The following is a 13,448-nucleotide window of genomic DNA, read 5'->3' as shown; positions in this document are numbered from 1 at the left end:
TTTGAAAAACTTTTTTAAAGACCACATTAATGGTTGAATTGGTAGGTTCTCCATCTTTATCACAAATTAATATATTTAATCATTTTCTATTTGTAACTCTGGAGACTGCAACATATAACTGTCTATGATTGAAAACTGATCTTTTAATATATTTACTGACATGCGAAAGAGATTGATCTTGGCTCTTATTCATGGTCATAGCATATGATATAACCAAAGGATATTGTCTTCTTTTAAACTTAAAAAGTAATTTTAGGTCCGATGGAGTTAAAGTCATTCTTGGAATACAAATTTTAAACCCAGCATTGCTTTCTAAAATAACTTTTCCTTCGAGAACATAATTGCCAAGCCTTTTAATGACCAATCTAGTCCCATTGCACAACCCGAAAAGAATGATCAACATCTCTTAATAGCATAACGGGGACACCGACCCTCAATTTCATACAAAATGTCAATAATATTAGTCTTTGGCATAAAGTTCAGTTTGTATTTGTGTGTTGTAGTCTTAGATTTGACATTGTTAAATCCAACTATAAAATTTTGCGTTAAATATAATTGACCTTCATTAATCAGCAGATTGAAATGACGAATCAATGAACGGTTTATTGTAGTATGAATCCTTTCACCCTATAAATATTTGTTAAAATTTTTAAACCTTAAACAAAAAAATAGATACATAATATTATTATATTATATATATAAGATTATATTATATAATCTATATAATAATAATAAGTACAATTATAATAATAATAATAATATATTTTATATAGTATATTATATACACATGCACGATATTGTATATATTATATATAATAATAAGTATAATTATAAGAATAGTAATATATATTATATAGTATATTATATACACATGTAAAATATTATATATAATATTATATTGTATAATATAAACACATAATAATAATAATATCAATAACATGTAATGAAAATTTAAAAAAAAAAAAAAAATTGCTAATCCATTAACACCATTTCAATGCTACTAATTTTTTATTTGTCATCAAAGCATGGAACCTTCCAAAGTTTTAGGACAAGAACTTTGAATGTTCACTGCGTTTTGTTAGTATTGATGTGTTTAATAAAATCGATCTGACTGAACATATTCTCGAAAATAAAATAAAAGTTTTATTGATGATAAATATATTTGGATTTTTTTTTTCAATGTATAATATAAACGTTTGTGAAGAACTAAAAATTTGATATCAATATATAATACTCTCCAATCATAAAATTTAAATTCAAATATTAGATGTCAAAGTGTATATTAATAGACCTTATGAAAATATATATTATGCCATAATTAGAATTGATATTTATCCTCAAGTAAAATAATTAAAATTTAAATAGTTTTAAGGTTAATTAAATAGGTCAACATTGTCCTTATTGGTAGTTAATTTCCTTGTTTTTGTTTTATTTTTATTTTTTATATTTTTAGAAAATTTTCTATTCTAACAGCGAGCAAAAATAAAAATAGAAAAGAAACAGTTATTATTATTTTTGTTTTTGTTCTAGTAGAGAATGTTGCCCTTTTTTCCTTATTAATCATTAACAATTTTTTTTTTTTTTACTTTATTTTTTCTTTCTTCTTTGAAACCCCCAAGATTCTCTATCCCTTCTTTTCGGCATAGTTGACCAAAATTTATTATTATTATTTTTTTCCAGTAGAGAATCGTTGCCATTTTTTCCTTATTAACCATTAACAATTTTCTTTTTTACTGTCTTTTTTATATTTCTTTGAAAGCCCCCCCTATTTTTTTAAATGATTCTTTACCCTTTTTTTTGGGCATAGTTGACCAAAATTTATTTCATTTTATGTGAGGCCATTATGCTAATTAGGCCATATAATATTATGTCATATATATGCATAATTCCATAATAATATATTTATATATATTAGGCCATATATATGTATAATTCCGTTATAATATATATGTATACTAATTAGGCCATATATATATATATTTAGTAAATAAGATAAAAGTAAATCTTTTATTTATTTCCAATTAATTTCAAAATTATAACCATGCATAATTTTATCAATTTTTTGATAATTATGAATATTTATATAAAAAAATTAATTATATATATATATATATATATTTGGTTATATCCATAAAAAGGTAAGACAATGAATAATAAATAATAAGTAATAATAAATAAAATATATATATAAAATGATTATTTTATCTTCTTCATATGCTTCTTGACCAATATAAAAGCTTAATTGATTTTGATTCTTTTATGACATTTTAATAAGGGAAAAAAATAACTATTATATATTTGGATAAATCTATGTATTAATAAATTTATGTGACAAACAATACTTATAAATCAAATAATCATAGAAAGATGTTATTCCGTTGGTAAATTGATATTTATACTCAAATAAAATAATTAAAATTTAAGTAGTTTTAAGGTTAATTAAATAGGTCAACACTTTCCTTATTAGTAGTTAATTTCCTTAATTTTGTTTTTATTTTTATTTTATATGTTTTTACATCATATCTTGATTCAGAATCATCAATTTCTTATAAAAATCTATAGTATTTCTTATGTATGTGCTTATGATTAACATGATTATGTTTAGAATCCAATAAAAAAAAATTGATATTAAAGAATAAAAAAGAAAAAAAACTTAAACCCTAAAACAAAAATATTAAAGAAATAAAAACTAAAAAATATTGAATACTGAAATTTTAAAAAACCAGAAGGTGTCACTTACTAATTTATAACCAAATATATTTAACTTATTTAGTAAATAAAATAAAATCAAATATTATATAATAGTACATGCAAAAAGAATATTCTCTAGATCTTCAATTATATATGTACTGTACATGCACCGGCCTATATATTTAATTATGGTTACACAAACCCATAAATATATATTTGATAAATAATATCAAATCAAATATTTTATTAAAAATTAATTTTATATATGTTTAATTATATCTATAAAAAATAAAATAATAGATGATAAATAATAAATAAAATAAAAATATTTTAAAATTATGATCATATATAATTAAATTATATCAAAATTTAATTTTATATATATTTAATTATATCCATAAAAATATAATAATAATTAATAAAATAAAAATATATATTTTTTTAAAAAAATTTAAAAGAATAGTATCCTGATAATTCTTCTTTTATATATTATCTAGATATAGGTTATTATTATTTGCTATTAATTCATTTTTTCTGTTTTGGGTATCCCATAACCGAGAGATGCCACGTCAATACCAGAGAATGATCGGGGGGTTCCACAGTGTGGTCGAGTTGGACACGTGTAGGCTGGAAAACTCCCTCCAAAACCCACGACGTTTCCAGACCGTTCGGCTAAGTTCGCTCCCGTTTTCTCGAACTTTCCTCCCTCTGCTTTTTAATCATATTCCGAAATTGTCTCGCCAACAAAACAATCAGGTTCTTCGCTCTCAACATCTTCTGTCTCGCTTTCCCGCGTTTATTCTTTTATTTTTTGTTTTTTTGTTTTAATACATTCTTTTCAATGTAAGATTCTAATCATGCTAATTTAGATTCAAGTATCCTTTCTTTTTTTCTTTCTTCAGTTTTCATTTTCTTTTTCCTAAATTTTCTTGGGAACCAAACAAACAGTCAATAGATTTATAATCCTTAGAAATTCCAGTCTTTTAAGCCACATTCCTTTGCTGGGTTGTCGTAATTAAAGCTTTATTTTCTATTACACTGTCTACTTGCTATTGGGTCTTGCTAAAATTCTCATGGGTTTTTGCAGAGTGGGTTGTGGTTTTTCTACAACGTTGGAAATGAGCCGAGCCGCTGATTCGAGTGCGTTTAATGGGGACTTGGCATCTGCAGTGAACAATTTCTTCAATTTCCCGGAGACCCTCGAGAAATTTGTGTTTCCTTCGCGAGCGCACGAACACAATGACAACAAAGGCGTCTCGAGCATTCCGGTCGACATTTTGGACGCTCAGAAGGAGTACATATTCTTCATGGACGTTCCTGGTTTGTCCAAGTCTGACATTCAGGTATTTCTACTTATTCCCTTTTAGTAAGTAATTGCTTCTCAAAAAGTATGTTTCTTATAGAATATATTGCGTAATACTATATGCATGTTATTGGATGTATCGCTGCTAATTCTCAAAAGTTTCGTAATTTGTTAAAATTTAATTAGTCTCTGTATATATACTAGCTAGTTAACGATTTTGTTCCTCAACAAAGTTCTTTTCTATGGCTGTTCTGGTGGAATGTCTTTTGACATAAGTTTAACTAGTTAGTTTCCTTTAAAATAATATACTAGTATTAATATTTTCTCTTTTATTCTAAAACTGTGGGCAGGTGACAGTGGAAGATGAAAGTACCCTTGTGATCCGAAGTGGTGGAAAGAGGAAACGTGAAGAAGGTGAGGAAGAAGGCTGCAAATACCTGAGGCTAGAGAGAAGGCCACCCAAGAAACTACTCAGAAAGTTTCGATTACCCGAAAATGCCAATGTATCAGCCATTACAGCAAAATGTGAGAATGGAGTTTTGACTGTGGTTGTTGAGAAGCTTCCTCCACCTCCCAAGCCCAAAACTGTTGAAGTTACCATTTCTTGAAGAAAGTACAGCAGCCGGATTGTGGTGGTGGGGTTTCTTAGCTAGCTTCTCCATATTGGGTGTCACTCGCATGGTGTAGAGAGAATCAGGTTCTCTTGCTCTTTGTGTTACGATGAAGATAGTGTAGTGTGAAGAATCAATATAAACTTTGAGATTCCGATATTGGTTCCTTTTCAGGTTCTTGTATTAATCGGAATGCACTTCTCTGTTTGGGTTTAGAATATTAGCAGCGTTATTAGTATTCTCATGGATTTAACTTCTATTATTATTTTTTTTCTTTTAGTCCTCTTTCATACCGATTACTACACGGTTGATTCAACATTATACTCATGCATTCAGAACCGAATTATTATCTTAATCATGTGAATTAACTACTACAAAGGGTTTTCGGTTTTATTTGGAAATATTCGGATGATAATATCTTATTCTTTTTTTTCTTTTTTTGGGTTTGGTTCATATATGTTGAGTTGGCCTTACATGATTTGTCTCTGATAAATAATTAATAGTTAGTATGATAAATAATAAATAATATAGTTCTGAATCAGTACGGTAACAATGTATGTTCCATGATTTCCCTTTCACAAAATTAAAATCCTAATCTAAAATACATGTGCTGTTGAAAACTTATAATCAAATCCTGATATATATATATATTGATTATATATTTATATATATATATATATATATATGTAAACCCTAATAATCAAATCACTACACGAAGTTGATTCCAGCTCAAATTATACCATATTTCGTTAAAGAGTTTGGCATTCCACAAAATTGACCGACAAGGTTGAATAAACGTTCTCTGAGGTTTTTTAGGCTTATAAAAACATACAACTGAAATGTCCTCGAGCAGGATACCAAAAAACAAAAAGGATATATTTGCAAAGCCAGCTTTGAAACCCTGCTAACCAACATCAGCTTTTGAAAAGAGCCATATCAAACATCACCTTATCGAGATGACTTTCTTTTCTTTCGCGACTTTGGCTTCTCGGGGGATTTTCCCTTCTTTCGTGACTTTGGCTTCTTTCTGGCCGCTTCCTTGTCGGTAGAAATATCCTCATTTAGCAAATGCTCATAATCTTCAAGACTTGCAAAGGGGGATGCTCCGGCCTTCTTACTGTTCCGTTTTCTTTTCTTTTGGTCAAAACTATCATCCTCTTCATCACCATCATCGTCTAAATCGCCTATATCTATATGTTCATCTTCATCGGCGCTGAGATCCTCATTAGCAATGGCATCAAAATCTTCTCCTTCAGCAGCATCTGAGTGCATGTCCATCTCTGCATCACTGATATCACCGATCAAGTCTTCATCATCTTCATCAGCAACTTTGTCAAGATCATCGTAATCATAGTCACCATCTGCTTTCATCGAAAGATGAGAAGAGTCCAACAGATTCTCGATTTCTTCATTATCACTCTCATCATCACCACCATCCACTTCAAAAAGCTCTTCAGCAGCCTCATCTTCTGCTCTTTTCTTTTTCTTCTTCTTCGGTTTCTTTGAGGAATTCATTTTATTCATATAAAACTTGTGGAAAACAAGATCTTCGGGGGGTACATCTACTTCAGCTAATGAAAGAATCTCTGGCCCAATCAAACGGTTGCTCATGTCAAGCTGGAAAAAGAACAGAAAGTTGGCATTACAGATTTAAAGGCATAATCGTTGTACAATACCCATTACAATTGTGCTACACTCATTTAAAAGCAAGAGACAAGGATGCGAGAACTTGCACCACAAACGCATAAGCAGAGTTACAGTGGCCGACCTTTTTGGCAGGTTCAATTTGTGAACCACCATGCCATGTGCTTGCCTTAGGTTTCTTGTCCATGAACTTGTCTAGAAAAGCAGCAAGTGACAGATCGTTTAATGGGTTTCCATTGTAGACAATGTTAGCCCCAGAAAGAAGGGTCTTTGCCATGGTAGAAACTGATGGATGCACATGTGAAGCAAGTACCGCCAGCTCCCACCAGCTTACATGATCTGCATTGCTGTTAAAAAAGGTAAAAAATAAAAAGAAGGAAGAAGATAAAACCAATATGATTAAGCAACAATATGAGAAAACAGAAAGATGATGCAATAAGTAGTGACCTTCTTCATGCATTGCAAAGTATTTATGCATGGTATATCAACTACATTTTTGCTTTTTATAGCATAGGAAAAATCACTGACCAGAAAGAAGGCTCTCTATGCCTTGGATTGTACCCTCCAGGCAGCTGAGACTTCTTTGACGATGCTTCAGATTGCTGCACACTAGAACTAGAAAATGTTTTGGATTTGTCAGCATCATTTGGACCGTTCATCACAAATAATTTCTCTGCTTTGTCAGGAACTTCATCATCAGAATTAGAGGCTGGATTGTCATTGTCATCTTCTGAAGAATCGCTGTCAATGTTAGCAGTACCACTGCTCTGGACAGACCTGGCATTATCTTCTAGCTTGTCTGCAGCAGAGGTTTGTACATTATCAGTTTCTTCTACAATATCTTCAAAATGTTCTAATTCCTCATCAGCTGACTCGTTCTGGAGCACCATATTCCTAAATAATGAGAGTCAAGATGTGAGGGTACTCCTATTGATTCATGACATGATTTTCTAAAATAGAGCCGCAGCACATTGTACTGGGAAGGCTGTACTTAACATCTATGGGTTAAGACATCTGGCTGTGCTCGTTCTTACCATAAAGGTGGCCTTGCTTTAAGAACTTCAGAGAGAAGGAAAAGGCATCCACATGCATATTGAGGTGGCTGCTGAAGGGCAACCTGCTCCAATCATGAAATGGTTAAAATATTGACAGCAGGGAAAGCAAAGTCACTTAAAATACTTCTAAAAAGTATAAGAAAATTAAGAAAATGAACCTTCATTTTTGTATTATAAACAGAGCTTATTGATAAAGAATTTGTGAATTTGTTCTTATATATATAAAAATATAAATTAAATTAAGAAAGCGGTTTATCATAACCTGCATCAGACGTTTAGCAAATGCAGCCACACGCTTTAAATTCACATCACTTTTCATCGATCTCAGAAGAAGTCCGATGAACATCTCTGCCTGAGAATTAAGCAATATATAAGATGCAAACAAAAATCGATGAGACTTTGTATCTATTAGAGACTTAGATGAACATGACAAGAAAATTTTCAAGAAACAAAAATGCTAGTAAGATTTGCATAGATAATGAAGTAGTTAAAAATTTGCTCCAACAGGAATACTCTGAAAGCTCTTCGAAAATTTCATGTCCAATAAGCACAAGATGTAAGATAGGGAAAATCAAATCACAGATGAGACATTTTTTTTTTGTGGGTGGGTGGGTGGGTGGGTGTGTGTGGTGGGGGTAGGAAATCAAAGATAAGAACTTAATGTTTAAATAAATGAAAGATGAGATTCACATTGTAAAGGTTGTAGCTACAAAGAAGTAAACCTTATTTAACAGGGAGAAGAGAGTGAAAGAACAAATTATAATTTACTTACCTTGGAAGAATTCATGGAAGCAGGGAGAAGTAGTTTCGCATACAAGGCCCGATAAAACCTGTCGCTAACAATCTGATTCTTAGATGAGATTTTATTAAGAAGCATTAACGCTTGAACTGCTACATTAAAATTGCTTGAGTGCACCTGGCATCATGAAACGTCTACATTAACATTCATATACATGATGAAGGTAACTCATCTATTGAACATCCAGCCAATAAGCATTGCTTTCTTTGCACTCTTCTCATAATAAATTAATATATCATGCTTTGGGCTCACCAGTTGGAATAACATTGGTGTTTGGACCTCGACAATGTCATCAGCCTCACTGCTTGAGACAAATGGAAATGCTCTATTGACTCCCTGTGCCAAAGCAAGTTATGCAAATAACCAATAGAACTTTCAGAACAGTATTCTTTTTCCTATAAATAAGCATATATTCAATATTTTCCATAAGCAACACATAAATCAAGCCCAAGGAGATGCCAGCGAGCTAAGGAGTGATACATAAGATTTGCAATATGAGTGCTGAGAATATATCTTATTTACAGCTAAAGAAAGTACAAAATTGAGACATAATTATACTGACGGTTAAAAGAGCTGATAGAAGACGTGAATCCAATTCAACATGAGATTCTGATGAACTCTTCAATTTATTATCCTTAAGAGAACTGGAAGCTGTTGTTTTCCCTTCTTTGTCATTTTTATTCATCTCGTGATCATCGCCTGCCTCTGTAATAAGAACCTAATAAAAGGGAAAGGAAATTGAAATACAAAAGAAAGAATGAGCCATGAAGGTTTTGTTTGAAAAATTCTCTCAAGTCTCAACTTGTCAACTGATAAAAATAGGATACTGAAACTTGCATGACCATGTGCAATTTCTACAGTCATTTCCAACTAAATTAAAATAAATAAAAATGAAATTACACCAAAGATATAGCCTATTTGAAGAGAATAGTTTCAAAAATCTGTAATCAGAGACAGACACACACACACACACAACACAAATACCTTAAAAAGTGCAAAATACACATCTATTAAACGTTTTGCAACTTTTGGTCCATCTCCTTTGTGGCTAAGTTGAATTTGGCTCAAAAAGTTAACCTGCAAATGTGCAAAGGTAGGTTAACAAAGTTCACAGGTTGAATCAAATCAAAAGAATATTGGCAGTATATTCATGTTTGAAGTCAAGTTAGACCGAAAATCATGGTGGTAAAATCCAATTTCCAGACCGTAGTCTGTATCCAGTTGTGCACATGTAGAAAGCAAGTCTTACTGAAAATGAAAATTGACACAAGACAAGAATTCTAAGTATGTTCATGAGGATTCCATATAATGGATAATACATTCATATAGGATACAATATGCAAATATGTCCTCAGGAAACCTGGTTATGTCCAACCAAGGATAGACACTAATTAAACCTCATATGCCATGGAGATGATATCCTGGAGCAACGAAATATAGAGCACTTCATTATAACACTTTCATCTAGCACCTTTGCTCCCATTTTTTTTTTTTTTTCTCTCTCTCTCTTTTATGATGCTATTTATTCTTGGATTTTAGGAAGGTATTTAAAGAGGTGTCTTAAATCACAAAAAGTCCAATTCTTTAGCCTAAAAGAGCGCTTTCACTGTATTGGATGTAGTTGCTGCTCATTATAGCCCAAGCAGAAATACTAATATCTATATACTAAACACAATGTAGATCTAATGAAAAGAAAACATCAAAAGAAAAGCTGAAAACAAGAAGAATGCCACAAGGGATAGGTGATACTTCAATTATAGAGGTAGCAAGTTCACATACAGCATGATACTTCGCTCGTAATCCCAAATGAGGCCGAAAGAGAAAAGCATCCACCTCATCAATTACCACAACCTGTAAAAAGGAGAAGTTACTAAAATGTGGGATGCAAAGCCACCACAGGTCCCAGTATCCATAAAATATACATGTCATATTCAAGTGTCATGAAACAGGAATTCATTGTTGACAATTATGGACAGATGCATATATCAACTACATACTTTATAATGACATGATCTGAAGAATGTAGGAATACTAGGTAACCAAACTAACTTTAGAGGCAAGAGACCATGTCTGGCAACTCATTAGGTTCATTATAAAGTAAAAAGAGCCAATATACCAAGATGACTTTATAGCATATACATAGTTAATAAATATTATATCCACATGAACAACTCAACTTGTCCTGAACTGCCCTGAAGTCTCACTTAATCTACTTTTTAAAACAGCGCCATTTACTGAACATATCAGTTGCAAGAGCATAAATAGAGAGAAGAGAAGACTTAGATGTAGTGGCACTAAATTGCCTTACCTTCATATTTGGATGTTCAGACAAAAGGTTTGATAAGTGGAAATCAGCATTTGAAGCACTCTTACTTTCTGGATCTCCAAGCTGCAAGTAAAAAAAAAAAAAATTAAAATAGACAAAAATTAAGCTACAATTCTGAAGAAAAAACCAGTATTTGTTTGTAAGTGATGCCCAAATTCAATGTGAACTTACTTTATTAACTAATGCAGAGAGTAATCTGCGCTCTTGCTCTGATTTACTCTTCAGCAGTGAATATATAGTCTGAAAGTAATTTCATATAATGAATTTCAGCAAAAAAAACTACTTCAGTTGAATAATTGAAAGAAATCATATAAAAATCAATAATATACATGATAAACTTTTTCTATCTTTACATAAATGTATTGAAAACATCATGATCCATGCTTAGATATTAATGATTCTTTAAAATAAATATATCAGCACATGTTGCTCAGCTTTATTTTAATAGTGTCAAATGAAAATAGAAGAGAATGAAAGTTTCCTTAACAGCACATCATGATGCATGTTTAGATATGAATGATGCTTTAAAATAAATATATCCGCACATGTTGTTCAGCTCTGTTTAAATAGTGTCAAATGAAAATAGAGGAAAATGAAAGTTTGCTTTTCAAACTAGCTTTTATTATCCAGAACTACTCTTGTCTAGATTGTTTCATTGCATCTCCAAGTTACACGGTATCTTTAATAAGAGTAAACATGATATATAGTTTTAATACATAAATAAATCAATCAAAGGTAACATATTAATATGAATGAAGTTAAGCAAGCAGATAATTATAGTGATAGAGAGGGACAAACAAAGTGGAAAGTGAAAATAAATAACCAGGTCCAAGGAATAAACAAAGGACTAACCTTCAATGCCTTGTGTTTAAGTATAGGTAACACGTCTCTTGAAGCTTCCTCAAGTGCAAAAACAAATCGTTCATACCTGAAACATAATGTGTTCATATGCACTTTTAGAATTTTATTTCACTTAACATAATCTTAGATAATGCAGGAAGAAAAGCAGCAACCAGATTTACCTTTGTTTCAAGCACTCCTCCCAATACCAAAAGAGCAGGAGTGAATAGCCATCTTTTGTCTCAGGAATATGATTTAATGGCCGCTGTAACAGGCCCTTAAGTTTACGATCAGGTAACAAACTGGAAGAGGAGGAAGTCAGTAAAAGTGCAACAATCATTGCACTAAAGTCTGATACAAACTTAAGTCATCAAGCCAACCAAAGCAGATATAGAAAAGGTGCAGTTTTGCTATAATTTACTTTATGAACGAGTATAATTATTATTTTTTGGTCGAAGAATATCAGATCATAAAGGCATAACAAAATAGGGGACATACTTAGGTATGGTGATTTAAACAACGAAAGGTTACTCTGAGTCAATTTGTGCAGCTTCAGGCCCTGTAGATTAATTGCTTTTGATAGCTTCTTTGGTTATTTGATATTCTTCTTTGGTGTTTCGTGAGAGGTTTGTAAATCCGTGCCTAAGTTTTGTCAGAATGTCTTTTGTATTGCCCCTATGTAATGGTGTTATTAGAGCCTCATTGTACTTTCTATTTTGGTTAAAATTGAACAAAAGAAGTTTGCTCATTTAGAACTGAAAGCATTAAGTATTAGTATAGTTTTAAGAGTTAAAATGAGAACTAACGTGGCCTTACAGGGTGAGGTAACTGATTCAAGCACTCATGAATCAAGTGGCAAGTAACTGAAACAATTAAGAGAAAGCAACAGAATGCAGACCTTGAGAGAAACAGTTCTTTTAAAGCTTCGAATCCTGTCAATGCATGTCGCTTTCCCACTTTTGATGTCACCATTCCTGCAAGAAACAGCCTGGTTTAAAAATGCTTGTCTCCCCAAAATAAGAAAGTAAGTTCAATCAGGCTATCAATGAAATGGACCAAGATGCATGCAATGCCCAAACAAATGAACTCTACCTTGTCCAGACCCAGGATTAACTAGAGAGAGAGAGAAAAAAAAAAAAAAAAAAAAAAAAAAAAAAAAAAACGAATGCCTTTTTTGCTTTAACTTCGAAAGTTGGCACCTTTCAACATGAAAAATCAATGCTAAACGATCATGCATCAATCAATCTTCAGACTCAATGGGACAAATCCCACATACACCGTATATTCATAAACACTTAAAAAAAAAAAAAAAAAAAAACTGGAAATAATGATTTACCCAGAAGTGCATCAAGGGACCTCAAATTGGCAATGGGATTATCCCCCACCAAAACTGAAAACGCTGAGACCTTATCTGCTGCAGTTCCAGACCTCTGAGTAGAAATCAACATCTTGATATCGCCACTCTGCCCTCTTGACGACTCATAATCCTGAGCGTACTGCGCCATCAACCTCTCCCCAAGCTGTCTCTTCTTCTCCACGACACTCTTCCACTCCTCCACGTTCCTCACTTCCACCCTCTTCTCCTTCCCCACCACGTTTGCTTCCAATTCCTCAGCATCCATATACCATACTCCCAGCCCACTAGCTTTCATCAACGGAAGTTTCGGTAGGTTCTTGAATTTATCATACCCCTTTGCCTTGTTACTGCTATTATCTTCAAGTGATAGAACAGGGGGTTTAGGCTCGGGTTTCTCACTGGGTTTGAAATTCTGGTTCTTTTGGTTCTGGGATTTGGTGGGTTTGGATTCAGGAACTTGCTTTTGCTTCTTATGGGGTTTATCAGCATTGAGAGAACCGGTTTTGCGAAAATCGACATCGTTGAAACCTGAAGATGGGAGAGAGGATGACAAGCCGAGTGAAGAAGCAAAGGAAGCTATGTCAGACTTGAGATGCACTATATCTTCCTTGTTGTTCTTTGATGACTTCTTAGACTTTGAGTCCGCCATTGTTGCATGTGAAGCTGCTGGGACACACAGCTGAGAAGCTTTGAGGGAGGGGTTGTCGCTGAGGTTTAGTTTTGGAATATGACCGTTTATTTTTCTTTAATTTTTATTTTTTATTTTTTTTTTGTTTGATGTATTAGGGTTTATGGGAAATGGGTTTCAGCCTAGGCCATAGG

The 13,448-nt window shown here is 32.3% G+C and overlaps 2 protein-coding genes across 3 annotated transcripts; one reads left to right on the top strand and one right to left on the bottom strand.

The window, feature by feature from the left end:
- Positions 1 to 3,296: 3,296 nt before the first annotated feature.
- On the top strand, positions 3,297 to 4,870 carry LOC107435148 (17.4 kDa class III heat shock protein). 2 transcript variants are annotated; one of them, XM_016046708.4, is made up of 3 exons: positions 3,297 to 3,447; positions 3,779 to 4,034; positions 4,345 to 4,870. In XM_016046708.4, exons 2-3 carry the CDS (start codon positions 3,810 to 3,812, stop codon positions 4,600 to 4,602), a joined length of 483 nt encoding a protein of 160 aa, XP_015902194.1. In that variant the 5' UTR covers positions 3,297 to 3,447; positions 3,779 to 3,809; the 3' UTR covers positions 4,603 to 4,870. The 2 variants fall into 2 exon arrangements, with proteins under 2 accessions (XP_015902194.1, XP_015902201.1); XM_016046715.4 differs by having other exon boundaries at positions 3,395 to 3,534.
- A 444-nt stretch (positions 4,871 to 5,314) lies between these two features.
- LOC107435211 (protein SLOW WALKER 2) lies at positions 5,315 to 13,377 on the bottom strand. The gene is made up of 16 exons (XM_016046774.4): positions 12,606 to 13,377; positions 12,168 to 12,243; positions 11,452 to 11,571; positions 11,282 to 11,357; positions 10,601 to 10,669; positions 10,412 to 10,492; positions 9,883 to 9,954; positions 9,088 to 9,180; positions 8,666 to 8,821; positions 8,356 to 8,439; positions 8,077 to 8,220; positions 7,567 to 7,656; positions 7,284 to 7,366; positions 6,778 to 7,143; positions 6,374 to 6,596; positions 5,315 to 6,222 (listed from the first exon to the last, which is right to left on the bottom strand). The coding sequence occupies exons 1-16, from the start codon at positions 13,273 to 13,275 to the stop codon at positions 5,554 to 5,556; spliced, it is 3,072 nt and encodes a 1,023-aa protein (XP_015902260.1). The 5' UTR covers positions 13,276 to 13,377; the 3' UTR covers positions 5,315 to 5,553.
- Between the last annotated feature and the right edge of the window lie 71 nt (positions 13,378 to 13,448).

Source organism: Ziziphus jujuba, chromosome 1 (genome assembly GCF_031755915.1).
Source record: "Ziziphus jujuba cultivar Dongzao chromosome 1, ASM3175591v1".
Classification (NCBI taxonomy): Eukaryota; Viridiplantae; Streptophyta; class Magnoliopsida; order Rosales; family Rhamnaceae; genus Ziziphus; species Ziziphus jujuba.
The sequence above is the reverse complement of the archived record's forward strand: the minus strand, read 5'-3'. Positions and strand labels throughout refer to the sequence as shown.